Genomic DNA, 26,902 nt, shown 5'->3' on the forward strand with positions numbered 1-26,902 from the left:
AACCCATATTGACTATAACAACCCCTCCTTTTCCTTTTTCTTTCAAAGAAGATCCATATTTTCCCTTTTTACCCCCGCCATCAAAGCTCTTTACAAATTGGGTCCGAAATTTACCATTTAGCCCTTAGCTTTCTTCATATTAAGTCCCAATAATTACCCGATAGTCCTTGCCCTCATAATTATTTACGAAACCCATCCGAAACTCACACTTTTAACCGTCGGGAATCAAAGTATATCATTTGGCACTCCGAAACCAACACTCCACTAATTATTATCTGATTTTGGACTATAATAACATATAATTATAATAATAATAATAATAATTGCTGTTCGGGGTTCCGGATTTATTATTTAATTATTTTATTTTAAATGGGATGTTACAGTGTTTTTGTTCATGCAAACCCAAATGTTGGTCAAATTGGTTAGCTTGGGTAGAATTGTGCTACAACACCTCTCATCACTCATCCACTAATTGTACTCCCTTTAAAGCCCTGTACGGTCGGGACCCCCCCCCATTCGCTACGAGGGCCAACAAATCAACATGGATGCAATTGACCAGCTTTTGGAGGACCGGGATGCAATGCTGGATGATCTTCGCATCAATTTGATTAGGGCCCAACAGAAGATGGCCGCCCAAGCTAACAAACACAGGCGTGACACAGAGTTCAAGGAGGGAGATCAAGTATTCTTGAAATTGAGACCATACAGGCAACAAAGCCTTGCAGCTCGTAAATTTGAAAATTTGGCTCCAAGATATTATGGTCCTTACAAAATCTCTCGGAAAGTCGCATACAAGCTGGACCTGCCACCTACTTCCAGCATCCATCCAGTATTCCACATATCCCAACTCCGACCAGCCCATGGAACAACTGCCACCAACAATAAGTTACCCCCACAACTCAGTGTTGAATTGGAGCTAATCAGGCAACCACTACTTGTGCGTGGAGTCAGACCCAAAAAGGGTAATGAACCAGGTAAGGAAGTTCTCATTCAATGGAAAGGGTTCACAGAAGGTGAGGCAACTTGGGAAGATTTCGAAAAGGTAAAGCTCTAATTTCCAGAATTTAACCTTGAGGGCAAGGTTCAAGTTTGGGGGCAGGTGTTGATAGGCCCAAAGATACGTTCGTTTACAGCAAAAGGAGAAACAGGCCCAATTTCAATCCAGTTTGATAAGTTTTTGTCCTTTTGGTCCTTCTATCCGTTATCAAAAGTTTTTGTTATTGCTTTTCAGGTTTTTTTTTTTTTTTTTTTTTTGTAATGCTCTCCCCACGATCATAGTAGTGGAATGGAAGATTCTTCCATAGGGAGGGTAGTGCCAGTATTTTGTCTTTTGCCCAGGCTCCTTATATAGAGTCATGTTGTTCTTGTTATTTTGGGCATGTTGAAATTAATGAAACAATTCTTATGAACTTTGGAGAGCACCCACCTCTAGAATTGTAGGCAACCATCCTTACGTTTTGATTTTATCTGCTTGTGATTCTTAAGTCTAAGCTATCACGTAATCCCAAAAACATCATCCGACAAAAAACAAATCCATCGATAGACAAATAGAATCAAACGAATAAATCCATCCGATGGGATCAGATGATATAGCACAAAGATTTCTAATCATAATCTTGAATCAATGGGATGGAGAATCGATGTATTGAATAGATAAATCGTGATTCACTGCAGAAGAAAAAAAAAGTCACCGATGAAGGAGAAATTGTTTTCCAGAGAGGGTCAAATGGTGATTTGGCAGTCAAGGGGAAAATGCCCTAAAATTTATATACGTGGCATCTGAATTGGTATGGAAACCATTTAAAACAAATCAATATGTCCTTAATAAACATGTTAAAATGGACTTTATGCCCTTAGAATGCAAAAAAGAAAACATAAGGGATCATTTAAAACAAAACCTGATAGTTGGTTTGGCTACAGTGACATTTACCTTATAAACAATTATCTAACAACCTATTTCTTAGGTAAACAGACTGAAGAAGTAAGGGGGTGTTTGGATAAATAGTTTTTAGCTTATTAGCTTATTGTGGTGGGAATAAACACTTTTTTAAAATGTGTTTGGATTAGCTTATTGTGGTGGGAATAAGCAATAAGCAATAAGCATTTTAAGTGTTTGGCAAACAAAACAGCTTATATGAGTAAAATAACCAATAAGCAATAAGCAATAAGCAATAAGCAATAAGCATTCCCCCCTTGCTTATTAAAATCAGCTTATTTAGCTTATTCCTACCGCAATAAGCTGATTTTTAAAGACTCCTATCCAAACACTTAAATTTGCTTATTACAGTGGGATTAAGCAATAAGCAATAAGCAGCCTATTTTTTCCCTATCCAAACACCCCCTAAAAATAAAAAATAAAAATGATACCAGGTCGAAAATTGTTTCTGAGGTCAAAAGGGAGGATAAATCATTCATCTACATATCATGAAACATCTTTGGATGATGCAATACATAAACAAATTGCTTATGGATTGCCTAAAAAGTTTGTATATACAGTAGAGTTTGTGTATATTCATTTGTGAATATGGTTGTAATTGTATTCTTCTACATTCGTTTTAAGACAATAACTAGATTCCTAAAGAAAAGAGAGTATTGTATCAGATCTGCATCATTGATTCGTCTGCCAGAAGTTGCTTTCAAATTTAGGTAACCAAGGCATTGATCAATCATCATCAATCTCCATTTGCAAGAGACACGTTTGGATCTTCTTCATCAGAATCAAACTCAACCTACATGAAAAATGTATCAATATCACAAAATACTTTGGAAAATGATTTTTTTTTCCATATTTAACGGTGGAATATTTAATTGTCATCGTACAATGAGTGAGATGGCAAACGGGCAACAAGCTGCGTCGCTAAGCCTTTTTGAATGGTAAAGCTAATTCTTTTAAAGACTACATCCGAAGATCTAGGGGATATAACATTACTATGCATGATTCGTAGTACTCTTTTAAGAAGCTCTACCGCATCCGGTGCGAGGAAACCAAACGTACCAAATGCAAATGGTATGAACACGTGTTGATTTTCCATGCACGATTTCTCATGTTTGGTGACTTTGCCTGTAGCTGCTTTTAGAGCAGCATGTCCCGTCGTGAAACCCCCAGCCCTCAGGCCCACGAGAGGGGATGCCCCTGTAAGATCCACACATGCGTGTTTCCCTCCGACCCATCCAAAAATCAAAATGTCAGCCGGTCTGCGGGTTGACCTTCCTTCTGTCCGGTCAGTCAAGAAATTAACAGGTGCCTCTTTCTTAGCGGAAACCCCGACACGCTTAAATATGTCAAACAAAACATCCCTAACCATATCGTGCATGTATTTGAACCCCGGGAGTTCTTTACAGTGAACTGCATGCTCTCCAAAAGAGTCCAAACATGCCTTGCGACACACTGGACATATCTTGTCAGCTGGGAATATGGGAATCATGAGTCGATATTTGAGAATAGTACGATACTCCACGGGAGACATGTGTTGGCCAAGCCCATCTACAGGATAGCCAGAAGAAAATCTTGAGCATGTGGTGCACGTAAGGACTGGAAAACCGCTTTCTGTCGAGCCGTCATGTCGAGATGCACTTCCATATCTTGGACAATTTTACGAAAAAGGACACTCGCCAGTGTATTCTGGGATTTAGGGGGGGCGGTGTCTTTAGTAGTAAAACTGTTAAGTTCAAAATCTGGAAGCTTGTTGCGAAGGGATGCCAAGGCCCAATCATAATCAGAATCCATACCATGTATACCGCTATCCTGTAAGATGTGGTCTTGCAATACCCAAGATTGGGCCCTTAAGGCAACAAAAGCATAGGAGGTAGCCTCTACTGCCGAGTATATACCCAAACCCCCAAACCTAATGGGTAAAGAAGCAATTCGCCATTGTATGTCACCAAAGAAAGGGTCCCACAAACCACAATGTCCTCAATCGCCCCGCGCAATCCATTGTCAAAGAATATTGCCGCCTCCTCCATGTGAACGGGTTGGCACGTCCTCAACCCAAAGAAAAGCTTAGCAATACCCATACAAGACCGAAGAAGAAGGAGCTCACTCTGGGGGTCAGACAATTGTGGAAGAAGTCGCATCAAATTCACAGCGTTTTCGGCTCTCTTTATGGCTAAGCTGCGAATGAAACTAGCATCTCTACTAACAGCTCCCCCAAGAAGTTTCACCCCCAAAGACGGCCTCCCGATGTCAGCCGAAAATAGCCCCTCCCGTAACTTCCTACCATCACACGAGGGCCAAAAGAGCTCGGTTTTCTTGATATTCAGCTGAAGGCCTAATTTTGGGCCAATCATCGTAATGATGTCCAATGCTTTGGCCACCTCCTCCGAATCTCCGATAAGTGTGCCATCATCCAAATACCATGCATGGAGAAGAAGATTGCAAACTGAAAAACATGGCGGAATTAATAAAATTAAGAAAGAATATACCTGAATGATGCGTCGGAATGGATTGACGATGGATTGATTGTCTGGGTTTGATATGTTTATATGAATATATGGATATGTTTGGATAGGGTTCTGCTATTCAGAAATAGATGAACTATTTCAACAGAAGAAGATTGAGAACAACTCAAATCTTATAATCACAAATCACTCTGCTTTATTCACTAAGGGCAAAGCCCTTTATATAGGCTCCAAAGAGCCGTTTACATACGGTATCTTTACATTATTGCAATCGTATGATTGCAAGAAGACAAACTACTTTACATAAGACTTTATGTCACATATAATAATGCTACACACTTATTGATACTTTACATAATTATAAAAGACAAAATAGAATTATTATTGTCTATAATGCATCGTTATCTTCAAAGATGTCTTTTTCTCTTTACTTTACATAAGACTTTATGTCACATATAATAATGCTACACACTTATTGATACTTTACATAATTATAAAAGACAAAATAGAATTATTATTGTCTATAATGCATCGTTATCTTCAAAGATGTCTTTTTCTCTTTCTTTTGTCATGCCTTACGTCATTCCTCCCGCCTTCGAAAAGACATGTTTTTGAATAATGTTTGCTTGTGTCATGGCTGACGTTAATGGTGTTCACAATGTTTCTTTCATGAATGAATGCTTTTTTGAACTGTTGTTGTTCTTGCTTCATGATGGCTTCCATTCTCTCGTCAAAGTGTCTGCTATATGATTGTTTGCGCTTTTGATGTATCTAAGATAAGGATGAAATTGATGTAATTGTAATTGCCAGCGAATCAATCGTCGACGGCAATAATCTTCTTGTAGTTTATAGCGCCAAAATCCAAGTAGATACTTGGAATCTGTTCGTAACTCGAATCTTGTTTGTAGAAGCTCGACTTTCCATTTTTTCAATGTTCTGAGACATGCTAGTGTTTCTCGTTCATGTGTGCTGTAATTTTGCTCCGTTTGGGAAAATGTTCCCGATATATACTTGCATAGTTTTTGCTCGTATTTATCTGTTTTTAATACTTCAGATGATACATCTGTATCAATGTATGCTTTTTGTGATATTTTCATATCACTGTATACTTTATCATTGTTTACTTCAGATGGTATTTTCATACCAATGTGTGCTTTATCATTGTATACTTTTGATGAGTTAGATATGAGGTTTCCCTCACTATCTAATCTCAATAATACTTTTCCCCGTATAATTGCTTTTAGGCATCCTGCCCAAGTGTCTTGTGATGCATATGTTTCTACGATTAAGAAATCATCTATTTTTGCATTATATAAAGTAGGAAGAACTTGAATGTTTTGTTTTATATTTTGTACCAAAATAGTATCTGTATTGGTCCAAGACCAAGGTATTTTTTCTGATATTTTCTTTTGTAAAACTTTTCTTTCTTTTGCTAAATTTTTTAAAAATCCTTGTTCTGCAATATAATTTAAACAACCAAGAAATCGTTGTATTTTTTTTCTATTTTCAAATTTATTAGGAAACATATTTAATTTTTCTCGTATATTGTCTGTTAACGATAATTGACCATTTTCTCCAATTTTTAAACCGAGATATTCAACTGTAGTTTGAAAAAGTTTTGATTTCTTTTTTGATAAAACTAAACCCTTTTCTTTAATTCTTTGTAAAACCTTGATGACTGCATCAATGTGTGTTTGTTCGTTTCCTTTTGTAAAAACAATTATATCATCAATATATGCAAGACAAATATGATCTAAACCATTTAAGGTTTCATCCATGAATCGTTGATATATTGCTGGTGCCTGTTTTAAACCGAATGGAAGGACATTCCATTCATAATGCTTCTGAGGAGGACATGAGAAAGCGGTTAATGGTTTCGTATTTTCATGTAAACGTAACTGCCAATATCCAGATTTTGCATCAAATGTACTAAAATGTGTATTTCCTTTTATTTTTTCTAAAATATATTCTTTTCGTGGTAATTTATATGAGTCTCCTATAGTAGCATCATTCATTTTTTTATAATTGATTACCATTCTTCGTTTGCCTCGTTTTATTTCATTATTATTTTCTACATAAAATGCAGGTGCAGAATGAGGACTCGTGCTAGGTCGGATGATTCCTTTTTCTAATAGTTCAGTGCATTTCTGTTTGAATTCAGAAACATCTTTTATACTGTATGGAATTTTATTTGGAACATTAATTTCATCATTAGGGTTTTTTAATAATATTATTATTTCTTGATTATTTCTATTTTTTAAATGATCTAGTGGATTTTCACTGCATACTTCTTCAAGTTATTTTTCAGCAATTTCTTTAGCAAATGTTAGTAATATGCGTGGTTGAAAACCAACTTCTTGTTTGATTATTTTAATAAGATCATAATGTTTGATAATTGCAGTTTTTATAAAACCTTTTGTTGGATGATTGAGACTTATATCGTCATTTGTTTGTATAAATGGTTGATATAATTTAAGGAAATTATTTCCTATAACTAAATCTATTCCCGAATCATGTTGATATATAGTTGGAGTTTTAAATGGTGTTTTTTCAATTGCTATATCTATATCTCTTCCTACGAACCAAATTTTGTGAATTGATTTATCAGCAATTGTTATTTTTAATGGTTTTTCTAATTTTTCCCAATTTTTTAATATCTTTCTTCTTCCAAAACATAAAGTAGCTCCTGTATCAATATATGAAACTAATTCTTTATCTTGTATTTTGGTTGTAATAAAGGTACTGTTTGGGTTAATATTTGTTTTTCTTTTACTCATTTTAGGATTGGTTTATAAATTTTATATTAGCAAGTTGTGTTTGTTAGAGTGGTTGAAACATTACGTATTGTTTTTAGATTTCGATTCTGTGATTTTTTGTATTTCTTAATTCCTTCTTGTAATCTAGATATCTTTTTTAATTGATTATTATATTCTTTATTTACTGGTTGTAATTTTAATAAATATTTTTCTTCATATGATAAAGCATTTTCTAAATGTTTTATGGTATTAGAGATATTAGAATTTATTTTCCAATGATTTTTTAATATATTAGTCCAAAGCACGTTATCTTTTGAAGAATTAATTTGTACTTTTGAATTCATTTTAACAAATTACTAAGGTATCTGAAAGAAAATTAATTGAATTGTTAATATTTTTTATTACTATTTTTAAATGATTAACTTCAATTTTTAATCTTCCAATTTTAACTAATTGATATGCAGTATGATTTTTGTTTTTATAAATTAGTTCGTGTACTTCAGATTCTTTTTCTTTTAAATGTTTTGTGGATTTTTCTAAATCTTTCCATAATTTTTTAAGTAGATCAACTTTATATTTATTATCGTAACTACAATATACTTGAGTTTTATTACTCATAATTTTTATTTTACCATGTGAAAGGTCGTTTAATAGTAAGTGGTTTTTCTTTAAGTAGCTGTTTTTCATTAAGTGGTTCTTCTTTAATAGTTTTTATTTTTAAATATTTTTCAAATAGAATTTTCTGTTGATTTAAATTTTGTAATAATTCAGGAATTTGTTTTAATACAATTAAACTTTCTACTTCTATAATATTATTTAATTTTTGACTAATTATGTTTAATTTTTCTCCTATTGATTTATCTTCTTCAGGATTAAGACCGATGTTATATATTGTTCATTGTGGTAAATTTTGCGGTATTTCTATAATCATTTCTTTATCTGGTATACATGGTTTTGTATTTTGATATGATCCTTCAAGTGTTTTAAAATATTTTAGAGAATTACTAGATGATTCTGTCATATTCTTAAACTTAATGATCTAATCATTTCTTTAATATCTTCTACCTTTTCATCGTTATTTTCATTAGATGTTGAAGGCTGACATTCTGAAATAGAAGATCTACCTATTATAGTTGAAAATTGAGGTTCTATAATTGGACTTCTTTTTATTAACGGAGTAGTTATTATTGGTTGAAAATTAGTTTCATTGAATATTCTATTATTAGTCATATTTGGTGATTCAAGGGATAATAAAGGGGTAAATAATTTATCTATATAAATTCTATCTTCTGTTTTAAATGTAATACTATGATGAGAATTTGTTAATGCATAATTTATTTGATATGTAATAGTAAATGGATGATTACCTTTTATTATAAAATTTTGTCTTAATAATTTATATCGTACAGTAATACTATTACTTAAATTTTAATCTTTAAGACTTAATCCTAACTGAATATTAATATCAAATTTTATTTTTCTTTCAATTAAATTACCTTCTCCTTTTGCAATAATACTTTCTTGGTTATTAATTATACTATCATCTCTGATTTCTAATTCTATTGGTGTATTTAAATTATTTACAGTACTTTTTAAGATTATTTGAATAGTTGATATATGAATATAAGCAATTTTTATTCTATCTGTTTCTTTAATATGAGATAATCTATTTCTAATTTGTTGTTTATTTATTATGGGTATAGTAATATTTCCTTGAGTTAATTCTATAGGTATTGCTTGTTCTCCTATAATTTTTCCATAATATATAATATTTTTTCTAGAAAAGAAATTTTTAAATGTGTTATATCTAAAATTGTGTCTTTCGGATAGTGTGAAATTTGATTTTCTTATAGCGTCTTTATTGATGTTATTTTTATTAATTAAAGCATCAAAAGTGTATCCAGATTCATTTTCTTCGTTATTAATAACTACTGGTGAGTTTTTTATTTCCTGAGACATTTTTATAGTATTAAATCTTCTTACGATAAATATTTTAATTGTTGATAACTTTTTTAAATATGAATATTTAAAAACAATGGTTATTCATTATCATGTTTATGATGCTTATCATGTTTATGATGTTGCATATGCATATATTCTTATTAATGATAGATTGAATATGCAAACTAGTAATAAGAATAATAAGAACGTTACTTAGCTCTGATACCAAATTGAAAAACATGGCGGAATTAATAAAATTAAGAAAGAATATGCCTGAATGATGCGTCGGAATGGATTGACGATGGATTGATTGTCTGGGTTTGATATGTTTATATGAATATATGGATATGTTTGGATAGGGTTCTGCTATTCAGAAATAGATGAACTATTTCAACAGAAGAAGATTGAGAACAACTCAAATCTTATAATCACAAATCACTTTGCTTTATTCACTAAGGGCAAAGCCCTTTATATAGGCTCCAAAGAGCCGTTTACATACGGTATCTTTACATTATTGCAATCGTATGATTGCAAGAAGACAAACTACTTTACATAAGACTTTATGTCACATATAATAATGCTACACACTTATTGATACTTTACATAATTATAAAAGACAAAATAGAATTATTATTGTCTATAATGCATCGAGAAGAAGATTGCAATTGTCTCTAATCTTATGCAAGAACGGGTACAACACAACAACACAATGGCAAAGAAATGGCAAAGAGAAGTGGTCCCAAGGGTCTACCCCATTAGAAGACCGAATATATTAATGGGAACAAAAAAAAAAAAGAAATTACATTTTCATCTCTGAACCACCCTCCATGGCAATCACGCTTCCAACCAGCAGATGTAAACTTGAGTTCTCTCTCCCTTCGTTCTCGATAATCTAATGGCATCTTCACAATATCCTTACCAGATGCCTCAGTTTCACCAAATCTTGAAGTGGTGGAATCATACGGTGTATTCTCAGAAATCGAGCATCTAGATTGGCTGTAATTTGCGCTACTTTGTTCAATATAACCATGGTGAAGTACCTCAAAAGCAGCGTTTCGTGTTTTTTCAATCAAAGGTTTGCTAGCTAAGTTTGTCTTGCTCATGGAAGTAGAATCAAGTGAAAAGGCCATTCGCTTATTCATCTCCTTTTCTCTTTCTTCTTCTCTTTGTTTGAGCTTCATTTCTGCATCAACATGGCGTCTTGCTTTCACGTGCATCTGCAAGTTGATTTCCAAATATCAGTTTTTGATTAATTATACTAAATCGGAAGTTCACAATTACAAACGAAAAGCTTGATGGATGAATCCCTAAATCGAGGATGGATTACGCCCAAATCGACATTAACAAGAATTACAATGAACTCAATCAAAATCGAACATAAAGGCATATGCTGATACTAAGTTGAAAATGATTATTTAGGGTTAGAGTAAGGGTTAAGATGGGAATAGGAAACATACAGAAAGCGTGAGAGGAGTATCGAGGACGGGATTATGAGGGCAGATGAGGCAAGCATATTTGCCGCTAGGAAGCTTTCTGTAGGAAGAGTGATTGGCGGTTGCATTCAGCAAGAGATCGTCGACTCTCCTCTTCCGGTACTGTGCTTCTCTCCCCCAACTGTCTCCTCCGAACACGCTCATTGATTTGATTCAAAACTATGCAATACTTACGAGGAATGCTCACATTTCTCTCATTAATTTTCTTTTTACTTCTTGTTTTTTATTAATATGATTATAATTTTATTTGAAAGATACCGAAAGTAAGTTAATGTTAATGTTCCATAAGGAAATGACTATAAAAACTATTAAAAGAGACATTTTGTTTTAGTATTCATAATGTCTATAAATTGACGGTCAAATGCTTGTGTTTTGTTTCACTTTGTTATACTTTTTTTGTAAATTATTAAATTAAAAAATACTAAAAAAAATATTGGAGATCATATTGTTATTATATACAAAATAAAAATGTATAACTTATAAGTAAATTATATGTCATATAGTTAAAAAAAAACAAAAAAAAAAAAAAAAAACTCACAATATAACACATTATTGATAATGATTTGATAAGCAAAACATGACAACAAAAATTCAATATAAAGCAAAATGCTCAAATTACTAATACGGATTTGATAAGCAAAACATGAAAACAAAAAATCAATATAAAGCAAAATGCTCAAATTACCTTTTATTTTTTATTTTTGTGGTTCTTCACCCAAACAAAATATGATTTTGACAACATCCTATTCTCTTTTTTCAATATAAATAAATAATGAATACTCATTACATTGACAACAACACTTCTCTCTTCTTCGTTTATATTGTTGTAACAACAAACTTCCCGATCAACCATTCCAATTTTTATGATCTGCTATTTCAGATGTAAAATTAATAAATGAAGAGAAAAGGCCTCAACTTAGTCCAGATAAAATAAAAATATTTAACAGAGTGGAAATAAAATGACAAAGTTTAAAAGTATAATGCCTTGATTGGAGAGTGCAATGTTATATTGTCATTTGAGGATACCTTGAGCAATAAAGGACCGGGTCCTTCAGAGGAATGAATGTTGACTCATCAATAAAACTAAAAAAATAATCTTGGAATTAGATAAGAGTCAACGATTTCATATAGTGTCAATTTATATGATTAAAAAGTTACATACCTTACACCAAATCCAACCCTTCGAAATTACTTCATATTATCAGATTGGATAGCTACCAATTATAAAAAACGAAATGGACGGAATACTTGAATTTATTGGTAAATACGATAGATTGAGTAATTAAGAGACCAAATGACCTTTATTACATACACAAACAAAAAACCTACATTCCATTTACTGCCAAACAAATGTACTGTATTATATATGCTGGAATAAAAAACAAAAAAAAAACATAAACCTTAACCAAACCGAGAAACCAACAAAATAGTGATTCAACTAAACCAAGAAAACAATGAAATTAACTTAATAATCGGTACATATCATCAAAAGGTTCATTTTTATGTGTTCAAATATTTTTACAACTCCAAAGATAAAGTCCTTTTATGACATCAGGTAAAAAAAACAGATGGTTCGCTTTATCTTGTAGTGATGGTATAGGAGGAGATGCAAAAACAGATGGTTCGCTTTATGTTGTAGTGATGGTATAGGAGGAGATGCAGTCTTCTCTAGGTATTGATTCTCATAACTCTACAAAGCAACAATCCTTCTTGTGAAAAGCCTAACACCAAATTCAAACAAAAATACAAATTTATTCACATTAAAGATATGTAATGTCATAAAAGAGAGAAATATAGGAGCTTAGGTAAGTATTTTAACTCATTAAAAAGGAAACAGGCAGATCTATAGTGAATCATACATTAAGATTTGTAGGCAAACAATAAGCATTGAAAAATGTAAGGCTGATATTTGGCATATGAAATTGTAGAAAGACACGATAAGCCCGTGGATGTGGAGTGCTGGGAAAACAAGAGATGGATCTCACCGGTTGACAGCAAAATGAGTGCATTACCAGACAAACCAATTTGTCCAAAGCTTTCGACACTATTCTTGCAGAAAAATCCAAATCTGGAATCTGTTCCAAAAGCATTCTTTATTCATATGAAGAGTCTTCGTGTTCTCAACTTATATGATACGTGAATCACATCATTACCAAGTTCTTTGTGGAACCTAATCTCCTTGAAAGCTCTCTACTTGCAAAAATGTTTGGATCTAGTTGAGCTTTTGTCTGATTTTGTGAAACTGGACTCTCTTGAAGTACTTGATGCACAGTGAAGCGGACTAGCAAGCGTACCGCCTCAAGTCACAGAATCGATACACATACGACGGTTGTTGGTATCCTTTGCTAGGAACACACCTCTTCAAAATGCATCCAAGGATGTGGACCTTATTTCTAAAATGCAGAATTTTAAAAAACTCGTAATCGAGGCTGAAGAAAAGTTTAGGAAAATTTATGCGATTTGGTTTTCAAGAAATTGGGGATAACAAGACTTTCGCTTCTTCAGTTTTGTTATCATAGTGTGACGATAGATTACATCAAAGCTATAGGTGGTAGTTGGATAATCAATTTTCCTATACAAAGCCTTCTTCAAAGTTGAATCAAAGAAGTAGGTAACCTTAATCTAAAAAGGTGTCAATTTTTTATAGGTTGTCATATCTCATCGTATCCGATCATTATGAAGTTTATGTCTTATTTCATGTTCGATGTAAAGTTAGCAGATACACAATCTCTCATGTCCTTCGTGATGATATCGTCATTGAGTTTGTCAATCACAATGAACTTGAACACTTGTCAAATTTTACTGCTGAAGAAGTAGATAGAATCCGTTTTTGTGTTCTAGAAGGTTGCAACAAGATAAGAACAGTAGTAGATGGTAACATTTGATGGTAACATTTGAGACAACTCAATCTTAAAAAAATTGGAAAAATTACACATGTTGAATCTGCCACTTTTGAAAAACATTTGTGAAGGTCCAATTCAAGTTCTTCTCACCGGTTTGAAAACATTGATATTGTGTAAGTGTCCGATGTTGACATCTTTGCGTGCATATGATGTAATTATGTAGATTCGTCATTTATAAGTCCAAGGGTGCTCGCAAATGAAAGAGATATTTAATGGGCATTTGAATGTTGGGGTAGTCCAATTCTACCAAATTTGAATAAACTAATACTCGATGATATTCCACAACTTACAAGTATATTAATGAGTAACTGATTCGAGTGACCTTCTTTGAAAAAACTTAAAATTCTTGGGTGTCCAAAGTTAAAAAGATTATATTTCGAAAAAAGATAGTGTTATGAAGTTGAAATTAGTTGTGAAGTAAAGAAAAGTTGGTGGGAAACCTTGGAAAATGATCAGGAGGTTAAAGAACAATTTCAACACTATTGCACCTTCAGGTAAGAGTCCATAGAGCCTTGAAAACTTATTTAGACTAATTGAAAGTTATTAATTAGCATTTAATCCATCATAGATAAAAAAGATGCATCTCTGAACTTAACCAAAATACATACATGCATGCATACATAGATACATGTTCAAGTTCAAAAATGATAGATATGATAGATTAAATTTTTATTAATAGTTTTCAATTAGTGTAAATAAGTTTTCAAAGCTATATGGACTCTTACCTGAAGGTGCAATTTCAACGAAGGTGCAATAGCGTTGAAATTGTTCTTTAACCTCCTAGTTGTTTTCCAAGATTTCCCACCAACTTTTCTCTAATTCAACTAAATTCAACTTCACAACACTATCTTTTTTAAAAGATAATCTTTTTAACTTTGGACACAACGAATCTTAAGTTTCTCCAAAAAAAAAGGTCACTCAAATGAGTTATTCATCAATATACTTGTAAGTTGTCGAATATCATCGAGTATTAGTTTATTCAGATTTGGTAGGATCGAACTAGCCCAACATTCAAAGGCCCATAAAATATCTCTTTCATCCGAGAGCACCCTTTGACTTCCAGATGACGAATTTGCATAATTGCACCATATGCACACAAAGATGTCAACATCGGACAGTTGCACAATATAAATGTTTTCAAACTGATGAGAAGACCTTGCATTAGACCTTCACAAATGTTTTTCAAAAGTAGCAGCTTCAACATGCGTAATTTTTCCAATTTCTTTAAGATTAAGCAGCCTCAATGTGACCATCTAGTAGTGTTCTCATCCTGTTGGAACCTTCTAGAACACAAAACCGATTCTATCCACTTCTTCAGCAGTGAAGTTTGACAAGTGTTGAAGTTCATTATGATTGACAAACTCAATGGCGACATCATCACGAAGGACATGAGAGATTGTGTATCTGCTAACTTATCCATCGAACATTAAATAAGACATAAACTTCATAATGATCGGATACGATGAGATATGGCAACTAATAAAAAATTGACACTTTTTTAGATCAAGGTTATCTACTCCTTTGATGCAACTTTGAAGAAAGTTTTGCATAGAAAATTGATCCTCTAACAACCACCTACGGCTTTGATGTAATCTATCACCACATTATGATAACAAAATGAAGAAGCGAATGTCTTGCTATCCTAACTTCCTGATAACCAAACCGCATAAACTTTCCCCAAACTTTTCTTCAGCCTCGATTACGAATTCTTTAAGATTCTACACTTTAGAAATAGGGTCCACGTCCTTAAATGCATTTTGAAGAGGTGTGTTCATAGCAAAGGATACCAGCAACCGCCGTACGTGTATCGATTCTGTGACTTGAGGCGGCACGCTTGCTAGTCTGCTTCACTGTGCATCAAGTACTTCAAGGGAGTCCAGTTTCACAAAATCAGACAAAAGCTCAACTACGTCCAAACATTTTTGCAAGTAGAGAGCTTTCAAGGAGATTAGGTTCCACAAAGAACTTGGTAGTGATGTGATTCACGTATCATATAAGTTGAAAACACGAAGACTCTTCATATGAATAAAGAATGCTTCTGGAACAGATTCCAGTTTGGATTTTTCTGCAAGAATAGTGTCGAAAGCTTTGGACAAATTAGTTTGGCTGGTAATGCACTCATTTTCCTGTCAACCAGTGAGATCCATCTCTTGTTTTTCCAGCACTCCACATCCACAGGCTTATCTAATGCTTCACCAAATTTTACCAAAATTCCTTGGCCTCCATCAGTTGACAAACTATATAATGCAGCTAGATGAATCAGCTTGTGTATCCTAAAACATTGTTGAGGTTCATTTTCCTCAAGTAATGAGTGCATCTTAAGATAATGCAATACTTCACGTCCATTGGCACGTGTTTCTTCTGCATCATCAATTGTGTTGGGAAGTTCCTCTGCTGCCCAATTGTCTAGTAAGTTGTCCTTTTGGATGTCACTATCCTCCAGGTATAATGCAGTGTAAAAGAAGCATTTCTTTTCAGAATCATCAAAGAAATCAAAGCAACATTTCAAGAATATGTATATTCCTTTCATGGCATCACTCTCTTTTCCTAGCCACTTTTTTTAGCTTCAAAATCCATCACGTCAACTCTCCTCAGTCTCCCTATCTCTAAACACACCTGCTGCTACCTTTTTTAATCCCGCCGAATACTTGTGCTAGTGCGTGTTGGAGAGTTGGGAACACTTGAAATATTTGAGGTTGTCATCTTTAACACATAGGCAGCTTCTCTCTCCACCAACGCATCCGCTAGATGGGTTTCTTCCATCATTAGTTAAAGATCAAAGTAGATTTTTCCTTCAACTTTTTAGTGAAGTCGGAACATTTCTTAATAAAAACTCATCGTGACTTTTCCCTTTCCGTTGTATGCATGACTTCTAACTCAACAACTTCTTTAGCAACTCGGGATTTCCAATTCATGTAAGCATTTAATAACACCATCGTTGTCGCATATGCTTTTGAACCATGGCATCATGATCATCCCTTTTTGCAGCCAGCATTTCTATTGCACTATCCAAAGCTTGATAGACTTCATCCATATTTTTGGATAACCTGCTGCTGATTATTTCCTTCAATGGATCCCATAATGCTCCTTTGTTTTGCCTCCTGCTTCTACCCCAGCAGCAACAGTTTCAGCCATACGTAGGAGTAAATTTAACCTAGAAAAATGAAACAGAATGAGTGTCAACTGTCAAGTACATTATAGTAGCAAATATGAGCTTTAAACATAACATCTATGGCAGAGGCGGACGCAGAAATTTGTGACAGTAGGTGCACCCAGTTTTTTTTTTTTCCAATTTCTCATACAAAGTTTGCAAATTGCAAGTGTCTAACTGTTTTTAGCAAACCTCAACATGCTACCTAAGTAATTAAGTCAGGAATTGTATGAAACAAACACTGACTATATATTCCAAGTTTCAACCATTACAGACAAAAACAGAGTCTGTACAATGGTTAAACATTATATATAAGAACATTACAGTTTACACTTTAAACAAAGTAAACAATCAAGAATTTAGTAGCATAGATGGAACAATAACTTTAAAGTATAAAGTTGAAACAATTATCAGAAATCGGAATTTTTTCAAGAACAATGACATGTATATTGGTTGGTTAGAGATTACAATAATTCAATCCGTTGACCGTTGACCGTTCACTCAAATCAATTTCAACAGCCACCGATGGAATAGAGCTAGGTTGGGGAAATTCATTGGAGGCATTTGCAGATGAAGATGCATCATCTGTTGATATTCGTCTTATTAAAAATCTTTCCATTTATCTGTTAATAAAAGTTAACAATCAATTATTCATTGATATACTAAAACTCAACAATTAACAATCTATTATTTATGGATGTAATAAAACTAAACAACTAACAATCTATTAACAGGAAACATGAGCCTTTCATGTGTTCAAATAATGCCCACAGGGGGCACTTTGTCCAATATACCAACAAAAATCTATTATTCATCGCAATATCAATACAACTTGCAATATGGACCACACCAAAAAATTGAAGGCTATTAATATACTCCAACAACAACAGTGGACAAATAATCCAACAAAAATCCAAAAAATAGCAATATAACACAATATAATTGATTTCCAACCTATAAAAAGAGCCACAATTCCACAAACCAACAATGAAAGTCTACAAACCAAGAAAAATCGATTTCCCCTAAAAATAAATCAAAGTATATACCGAGCTAGACTGACAGAACAGGGGCAGCAGAGGCCGGAGGCTCACTCAGGCCGTCGACGTGAACCTTTTTCCGATTCCTTTTTCCGATCTTATTGTAGAATGGTGATTATTACTAGGGGCAAAAGCTAGGTCAAAGAGAATGAAGAGAGAAAGAAAGAAAGAACTCAAGAAGAAATAAAGTGGAATACGATCTGAGCAATGCAAGAGTATGTAACCACTTCTTTAAAAAAAAAAATCTAGTGTAACGAATGAAAATCAATTTTACCACATGTCAATTTCTCATGAGTTTTGACACTTGTCATATTCTATATTTTTAAAATAAGATAAAATCCACATGTTAATTTCTAGATTTTTCAAATTTTAAAATTAAAGTCACATAATACATAATACTTGAGTATATATGTAAAGTATTAAATATAATAAATGTGATAATAAATCTACTATAATAAATGAAAATCAATTTTGTCACATGTCAATCTCTCATGAGTTTTGACACTTGTCATTTTATGATATTTTTAAAATAAAATAAAATTCACATGTCAATTTCTAGATTTTTCAAATTTTAAAATTAAAGTCACATAATACATAATACTTGTGTGTATATATGTAAAGTATTAAATGTAATAAATGTGATAATAAATTATAATTAATATGTTTTTTATTTCTTATTTCAAAATTTTATTTAAAAAAATATTTATTGTTTACATTTTGATATTTAATCTTTTTTTTAATCAACCGGTGTATTACACGAGTTTTACACCTAGTAATAAGAATAATAATAATAATAATAATAATAATAATAATACATGTATATATGGTGAGATTTACAAACAAGTGGGTCCACACATCTCACTTCCAATACATAGACTCCCCCACTGATTAGGGTTCTAAGGTTCTTGTTCTTCGGCTGATCTCGGAGATTAGGTTAAAACGTAAATAAGATAAAGAGTGAATTATGCAAATCGTCCCTCGTGCAAGTGCTATAATGCATGTTTGGTTCTTATTTTTAAAAATTAACTCGGACCGTCCCTTGTCAGTTTAAAACTTACACGCTTCATCCCTTCGGACATAAAAAGACCATTTTGCCCTTATTTATTTCTTTTTTCATTTTCTTTTATTTGTTTATTATTTTTATATAAAAAAGAAAAAGTAAAAAACAATAAAATATCCATACCCCCAACCCTTTATCCCTCGGTTCATTCCCCTTCCCTTTCCCAACTTCATCTTATTTTTTTTTCATAAACCTGTCATCTTCCTCTCCATTTCCAACAAACACCATGGGAAACAACACTACCATCGGTCAACACCAACACCACCACCGGTCAACACCATCACCACTATAACTAAATTTTTAGACACAAAACATAGAAGTTGGGGTTTTCAAAACTTAATCCTTTAGGGGTGGGCATATTTCTTCTTCTCTGTTCTTTTATTTTTCTTATGTAGCAATTTTTTTTATTAATTTACTATTTTTTTCAATGTTTGAATCTTGTTGATTAATCTTGCTAACATTGAACTTGGTAAAATGAAATAATTAAATAATTGAAAAATGAGATTATTCAGGAATATACATTGAATGTTGAGATTACGCATTGAATTTCTATTAATAGATCCATAATCAAAGAAGTGTTTGTGAGTATTGCAGAAGAAATGAAACAAAAGATACTGTTGAAATCGAACTTCATTCCAAGCCCCACCACCGACATCCCTATTAACCTCCGTCGGCCACCACCAGGAGTGTAGATGGGAGCACAAAGGTGGCAGGCGGTTCCATCTCTATCGATCTTCCAATAACCACCCCCATTAATCTCTCTCTCTCTCTCTCTCTCTCACTCACTCTCTAATGCACTAGCATAAACACAAAATTGAATTGCCGACGTTCACCACCACCAATCCTATAAGTCACCGCTAACATCCTCATCACACCAATGTTTTGCCTTAGAAACCCTGAAGACGAGTTAAACGATCCCAAATCATGGTGAAACGGGATACCCGTGTTCAGGTTAAACTAAATTGATAGTTGAAACTCATTAATCGGAACCTATAAATCGAAACCCGCATATGGTCGGAGAAGAAAGAGCAACGACCCACGCCTGAAGAAAGAGAAACCTGCATCTTGGAGGCCATCACACAGGATCAAAGAAAATGGTAATTAAGATAAGAGAAACAGGTTCAGATCGAACCCCACCCAAATCATCTCCGTCGACGGTCCTCCCCTGATGAGATTCAAAGAACGATGATAGTCGACGTTGGCCAAGGCTTGGATTTCTTGATGTGAGGAGATCGGGAAGAGTTTCTGGAGGAGGTCCTATCCAGTGGTCGGATTTTAACATCAAGGGATGTGCTCCGGTGGTGGTTGTCTAGAACTAGTGGATCGACCATTCTTGAAGATTTTAGAGAAGATGGAGAAGAGAGATTGGTCAAAAGGAAGGTGTGGGGTGGGGTGAGCCTGAGGTGGGTAGGTTGGGGTTAGGTATTAAGTAGGGCATGATTTTTTTAATTTTTAAATTAATAATGATAACAATAACATTTAAATTAATTGGAAAAGAAATACAAAAGGGTATAATAGTTATTTTATATCTCATAAGGGATGAAGCGTGCAAATTTAAACTAATGAATGATGAAGTGTGCAATTTTTAACCAAACGAGGGGCGGTCCGAGTTAATTTTTGAATAGGGACTGAACGCGCAATTTGATATTTAGACTAGGGACGATTCGTGTAATTTACTCTAAAATAAAAAATTTTAAAAAAATAGTCATCGTTTCAAAAAAAAATTAAAATTTTTAGGATAAAAGCAAAATTTGATGTAGATGAGACTTGTCGATTTCGAGTTGAGGCAGAGAATTTAGGTCGAACTCAAGGCAAATGTCAAGAATTTTTTTAGGTGCTTCAAGATGTGATGGGTGTAATACGATCTAGGGTCCTTGTCGTTCAGCTTCTTTGGGAGATTAGGTTAAAGCGCAAATAAGATAAAAAATTGTCATCGTTTCAAAGAAAATTGACATTTTCAGGATAAAAATGAAATTTGATGTAGATAATCATTAAAAATAAATACGCTAATACGAAATAGGGTGGATTTTAGTCGACTTCATAAAAAGTCTCAAGTAGGACAAGTATGAGGAGAAGTTAAACTAAAAATGCGATGCATATAAAAAATGAGATAACGTTCTCAAAAGACTACACCTATGCACATGAATTATGTTCTATACATCAGGTGCCTAAGCTAATTATTAAAAGGTTTCCAAGTGTGAGAAATCAGAACTTTGAAAATGTTGAAACTATTTTGGGAAACATGATAATATCCCAGAATCATGTTGGCAAAAACCTTACTAATTCAAAGCTTCAACACATTACTAAATGCTTTGAACTTTGATTGAAAAAGCCCAAAATTCTAATTAGTTTAACCATGTCACTAAGAACCTTTTACCATATTTTCCACAATAAAAATGGTATAGAAAATGGGAATTCGTTCAAATATGCATTTTTTTTCGGACTATTATCCGCACAATTTTCGCTCAAGTGAAGTTTAAGTTTACGTGGATTACACGAACCATCAGAAAAGGCTACAAAATAAGTCCATAATCAACCAATGACAACTACCCACCTATAATACGCAAATTTAAAAAGTCAAAATCATTTTCAACCTTATACAAACTGCAGCAACAACACTCCTATTCGTAGCAATGTCATCCAATTCAAAAATAATTTTCACCGCTATTTGGAAAGGCAAATATTTCCATACAAAATTAAAAGCAATGTGGCTACTGGCACAAAGTTAGTCGGGGCTTCTTTGTAACATGCCGATTTCCAGGTATGAAATTTATTCCATTTATGCATGATTTCCCTTGGAACACAATGTGGTGAAGCCTCAACACAGTGTGTTGAGAACTTTTGGGCCGCGTATTTTCATGGAGTAACACGACGTGTTGGCGGCCGGATGAGAAAACCCTAATTTTTAGGGTTTTGCACCCTATATAATCTCCTTAAGTTCCAAGAGTTGGCCTTTTATTAGCCTTCATTTCCCCAATCGACCATTTAAAACCCTAATCATCATTCCCTCTCATTTGTGAGCTAGTGTGGTGCTTTTGGAAGCCAAAGAAGGAAGAAGTTGGAAGAAGGAAGCAAGGATTCAACAAGCAAGCCCTCATCTTTCAGTTGGTACTCTTGTGGACTTTTATAAGTGTCCAAGATCCGGTTTTTATCCTTCCATGTTGCTACATCTTGAGTTTTGTCCCTTTAGCTTCATACTCTTGAATATTGGAATGGTTAGATCTCATAAAGTTAGCAACTTTATGAATCTCCAGGTCAAGGTGACCTAGTAGAGTCTTAGATTTGGCCTATAGTTGAGTTTTGATTACATGCATGGAGATTTGGTCCTAAATCCCCATTTTTGACCTAATATGGGTTCAAGACATGCATTGGACATGCATGTCTATAAATCACCGACTTTTGGGATGATTTTGGTGCTAGAATCTCTTCTGGAAAGGATGGGATTCATACTCTAAGGATTAAGCACTTATTGGTTAAGCCCTTGTACCTACAAGCCTTATGGTTGGGTTTTTGGACCCTTTTTGAAGTCCTAGAGGATAAATTTGGAAACTTTATCCTTCTTAATAGCATTTTGGTCTAGATCTGAGCTTTGGAGTTCTTGGAATCGAAGAAAACAGTTGAATGTATTAAGCTGCTGAAACTCGTGCAAACACGGCGTGTTGGCTGGGGTTTTCCCAACCGTCTAAATGCTGACGAAACACAACGTGTTGGGTCAACATGGACTGTTGACCTTGACCTTTGACCAAGTTTGACCTTGAGGGTATTTTGGAATTCTTATGGAAATTGGTCATTTGATGGAGTTAGGTATTTAGTAGGGAGCTGAGATTCGGAGTTGGGCCTCATCAGTTATATTCAGTTTGCGAGGTGAGTCTTCCTCACTGTACTTACGGGTCGAAGGCACCAAGGCCGACCCTTTGGATTGTTATCCTGGTTTATCGTATGATTAAGTACTGTAGTGATCCATTAGATATGTATCCTGGTAGATAGGATGATGTAATGCTTAGTGATCTGTAAGATCTGTTTGTTTGGTTATGGGCTGGTTATTTGTATGCTTGTCTGTTATATATGTGTGTCGACATTGTGTATGTGTGGTTGGGCTGAGGCGGTCCCGATTTGTGCTGAAGGCCAACAGACCCAGGGTGGCCCGGATAGACTGCAGGCCAGGAGGGCGTACCAGTTAGGCCAAAGACCCGGAGAACGGTCCAGGTAGGTTGAAGGCCCGGTGAGGCGGTCCAGTCATACTGAAGGTTCTGTATGCATGATGTTGATGTTGTTTTATTATGATTATTATGTTGTGTTGGTACTTTGGGGGAACTCACTAAGCTTTGGGCTTACAGTTTTGGGTTATGTTTCAGGTACCTCAGATGATCGCGGAAAGGCGAAGGCGTGATCGTGCACCTCCTTGTGTCTTGTTCTATGATTTTGGGAAAACTCTGATATTAAACACATTTTGAAAACTATGTTGTAAACAAATATGATTTCTGGTTGGTTTTAAAAAGTTCAAATTTGTCATGATTGTTATGGATGTTACATTATTCCTCGAGTATTGTTATGATCACTAAAAATTCAAAAAACAATATTTATAATCAGGATTATATTATAAAAAGAAAAAAAAAACTAAAAAGAAAATAAAATTCGATTGTGACAATTGTAGCGGTCCATATTTAACTAAAGATTTGAGCGGGGACAAATAGGATATGGATTGGAGGCAACCGGAAAAGGAGTGGAAGATATATAAAGGGTACAAAAAACAATAAGAGGAAAGCTGGCAAGAAAAGAAACCAGATCTCGTAGCTATTTTAGCTCAATTTTTCGAGGCATCCGAGAGGCGTCACAACGAAACCAAAGCAACCTTAAGGAATCTGCAAGCCTCGATCTTGAACATCTAGAAGCAAGTTGTCACGGACTTAATCTTCAAGCTCACTGTGCGGCACTTAGTTCTCAAACTAAGTCAGCCTAACTCGAAACTTCAACACAAGAACAAGGAAAGAAGGAAGTAACTCAACATACGAAAGCTCTTTATTGCTCTAGAGAACTCAACTCAATTACAAGGTGAAGAGAAATGAAATGGGAGAGCCCTATTTATACAAGAGGCAAGAACTACTAGGAACTAAGGGACATTTTCTAGAATGTTTCTAGAAGATGTCTCTTCGTTAGCCTTCCATGGAGTTTCTAGATATCTTCTAGAATTTCTCTAAAAGACTATTCTAGAGACAAAAATAATTAGAGAAAATATCTAAATAAGGCAGGTCGTTACATTCTCCCCCACCTATTTTCGTGACGTCCTCGTCATATTTTCATCTCGGTATCTCTTGGTCTCATTTTGAAATTGCCATAGTAAGTCTTCGGACTCCCAACTTGCCTCACTATTCGGTAAATTCCTCCACTTGATTAAGTATTCTTTGAAGCTCGACACTCCCCCTTTCGTATAGTTCGTTCCGAAAGTATCTCCTTAATCTCGCGGTCGAAGGATGTAACGACCGCTGTTGGTGCGCGCTTTGATATCCCTTGTTGGGGATCTTCTGAGTCTTTGTGATACGGATTGAGCATGCTGACGTGGAAAACTAGATGAATCTTCAACTTGGGTGGGAGTTTAAGTCGATACGAAACTTTTCCTACTCTCCCAATCACTTCGATTGGTCCTTCGTATCTTCACATCAGGCCCTTATGTACTTTCCTCAATGTCTTGAATTGTTGTGGCAGAAGTTTCACCATGACCTGGTCTCCAACTTTGAATTCTACGTGCCTTCTATTCTCATCTGCCCATTTCTTCATCTTGTTAGCTACTTTGTCTAATGTCGTTCGAGCTATATATGCTTGTTCATGGCGCTCCTTTGCCGACTTGTAAGCAACAGGGCTATTTCCCTCATAAGTTGCAGCCAAAGCATTTGGGGTTAAAGGTTGTTGACCTGTGACAATCTCAAAGGGACTTTGACCCGTGGCTTCACTTCTTTGCATATTATAAGAGAATTGAGCAATATGAAGAAGCCTCGCCCAATCTATTTGATTAGCGCTCACATAGTGTCGCAAGTATAACTCCAGTAGGGCATTCACTTTCTCCGTTTGCCCATTAGTTTGGGGATGAAAACTAGTAGAGAAGTTTAATTCCATGCCTATTTGTTTGAACAACTCCGTTCAGAATCTTCCAGTGAACCGAGGGTCACGATCACTGATGATGATTTGTGGCACACCCCAATACTTTACAACGTGCTTGAAGAATAGCTTGGCTGTTTCGTCCGCAGTGCAATCCGTTGGAGCCGGTATGAAGGTGTCGTACTTTGAGAACCTATCCACGATAACAATAATACTCCCACATCCTTCCGACTTTGGTAGTCACGTAATGTAATCCATAGATACACTCTCCTATGGTCCCTTAGGAGTAGGTAACGACTCCAATAGTCTGTATGGCTGTCTTTGCTCGATTTTGTCTCGTTGGCACACCAAGCACGTCCGAACATAACCTTCAATATCATCCCTCATATGTGGCCAATAGTAGGTACTATCGACCAATGCTTATGTCCTCTTGAGTCCTGGATGTCCCGCCCACTTTGAATCATGGCACTCCTTCATTATTCTTTGTCTAAGGTCGCCCCAGTTTGGCACAAACAACCTGTCTCCTTTTGTAAAGAGTAGATATCCCTTAAGCCAAAATCTTCGTGTCTTCCCTTCTCGGGTCGTAGCAATCAGGTTCTTGGCCAAAGGATCATGCTCTAGGCCTTGTATGATCTGATCTTGCAAGAAGAATCGTGTTTGGGTGATTGAAGCGAGGGTGCCTTTGCAACTTAGTGCATCGGCAACGACGTTAGCTTTCCCCGGTTATACTCGAGCACATAATCGAACTCTGCTAAAAATTCTTACCATCGGGCTTGTTTCAGGCTCAACTTCTTTTGTGTTTGGAAATAGCTTGTCGCAATATTATCCGTCTTGATCACGAATTTGGAACCGAGTAAATAGTGTCTCCATACTCCTAGTAAAGTCTTGGATCGGGCCCATAGTTGAGTTTTGATGCCATGCATGGATATTAGGTCCTAAATCCCCATTTTTGACCTAATATGGGTTCAAAACATGCATGTCTATAAAGCACCGACTTTTAGGATGATTTTGGTGCTAGAATCTCTTTTGGAAAAGGATGGGCTTCATACTCTAAGGATTAAGCACTTATTGGTTAAGCCCTTGTACCTCCAAGCCTTATGGTTGGGTTTTTGGACCCTTTTTGAAGTCCTAGAGGATATAGTTGGAAACTTTATCCTTCTTAATAGCATTTTGGTCTAGATCTGAGCTTTGGAGCTCTTGGAATCGAAGAAAACAATTTAATTTATTAACCATCTGAAACTCGGGTAAACAAGGCGTGTTGGTTGGGGTTTTCCCGACCATCTGAATGCTGATGAAATACAACGTGTTTACTGGTAAACACGGCGTGTTGGGTCAACATGGATTGTTGACCTTGACCTCTGACTAAGTTTGACCTTGAGGGTATTTTGGGTATTTGGAATTCTTATGGAAATTGGTTATTTGATGGAGTTTGGTATCGAGTAGGGAGCTGAGATTCGGAGTTGGGCCTCATCAGATCTATTCAATTTGCGAGGTGAGTCTTCCTCACTGTACTTACGGGTCGAAGGCACCAAGGTCGACCCTTTGGATTGTTATCCTGGTTTATCGTATGATTAAGTATTGTAGTGATCCATTAGATCTGTATCCTGGTAGATAGGATGATGCTATGCTTAGTGATATGTAAGATCTGTTTGTTTTGGTTATGGGTTGGTTATTTGTATGCTTGTATGTTATATATGTGTGTCGATATTGTGTATGTATGGTTAGGTTAAGGTTGTCCTGCTTTATGTTGAAGGCCAACAGACCCAGGGCGGCCTATATAGACTGCAGGCCAGGAGGGCGTACCAGTCCGGCCGAAGGCCCGGAGAACGGCCCAGGTAGGCTGAAGGCCCGGTGAGGCGGTCCAGTCATACTGAAGGTTCTGTATGCATGCTTTTGTTGCTATTTTATTATGATTATTATGTTGTGTTAGTACTTTGGGGGAACTCACTAAGCTTTTGGCTTAGAGTTTTGGGTTATGTTTCAGGTACCTCAGATAATCGCGGAAAGGAAAAGGCGTGATCATGCACCTCCTTGTATCTTGTATCATGATTTTGGGAAAACTCTGATATT

The 26,902-nt window shown here is 35.0% G+C and overlaps 2 protein-coding genes and 1 long non-coding RNA gene across 4 annotated transcripts; 1 reads left to right on the forward strand and 2 right to left on the reverse strand.

Annotated features, from left to right (window-relative positions):
* Positions 1 to 541: 541 nt before the first annotated feature.
* On the forward strand, positions 542 to 1,054 carry LOC145139980 (uncharacterized). The gene has a single exon (XM_079073616.1). It carries the CDS (start codon positions 542 to 544, stop codon positions 1,052 to 1,054), a length of 513 nt encoding a protein of 170 aa, XP_078929742.1.
* Positions 1,055 to 2,553: 1,499 nt separating this feature from the next.
* LOC145136575 (uncharacterized) lies at positions 2,554 to 10,797 on the reverse strand. The gene is made up of 3 exons (XM_079070697.1): positions 10,553 to 10,797; positions 9,899 to 10,312; positions 2,554 to 2,729 (listed from the first exon to the last, which is right to left on the reverse strand). Exons 1-3 carry the CDS (start codon positions 10,730 to 10,732, stop codon positions 2,673 to 2,675), a joined length of 651 nt encoding a protein of 216 aa, XP_078926823.1. The 5' UTR covers positions 10,733 to 10,797; the 3' UTR covers positions 2,554 to 2,672.
* A 1,224-nt stretch (positions 10,798 to 12,021) lies between these two features.
* On the reverse strand, positions 12,022 to 17,870 carry LOC145136576 (uncharacterized). 2 transcript variants are annotated; one of them, XR_013720544.1, is made up of 4 exons: positions 17,689 to 17,870; positions 17,111 to 17,265; positions 12,448 to 16,645; positions 12,022 to 12,309 (listed from the first exon to the last, which is right to left on the reverse strand). It is a non-coding gene; the product is annotated as an uncharacterized LOC145136576 (long non-coding RNA). The 2 variants fall into 2 exon arrangements; XR_013720543.1 differs by lacking the exon at positions 12,022 to 12,309 and having other exon boundaries at positions 12,321 to 16,645.
* Between the last annotated feature and the right edge of the window lie 9,032 nt (positions 17,871 to 26,902).

The sequence above is a fragment of the Lactuca virosa genome, chromosome 9 (assembly GCF_052849685.1).
Source record: "Lactuca virosa cultivar CGN04683 chromosome 9, Lactuca_virosa_CGN04683_v6, whole genome shotgun sequence".
Classification (NCBI taxonomy): domain Eukaryota; kingdom Viridiplantae; phylum Streptophyta; class Magnoliopsida; order Asterales; family Asteraceae; genus Lactuca; species Lactuca virosa.

Coding starts and splice junctions, on each gene's coding strand:
- LOC145139980 (XM_079073616.1), top strand. CDS start 542: ATGGATGCAATTGACCAGCTTTTGGAGGACCGGGATGCAATGCTGGAT.
- LOC145136575 (XM_079070697.1), bottom strand. CDS start 10,732: ATGAGCGTGTTCGGAGGAGACAGTTGGGGGAGAGAAGCACAGTACCGG. Junction 10,313..10,552: donor ATACTCCTCTCACGCTTTCT/GTATGTTTCCTA, acceptor ATCAACTTGCAG/ATGCACGTGAAAGCAAGACG. Junction 2,730..9,898: donor GGTGGTTCAGAGATGAAAAT/GTAATTTCTTTT, acceptor TTTTTCATGTAG/GTTGAGTTTGATTCTGATGA.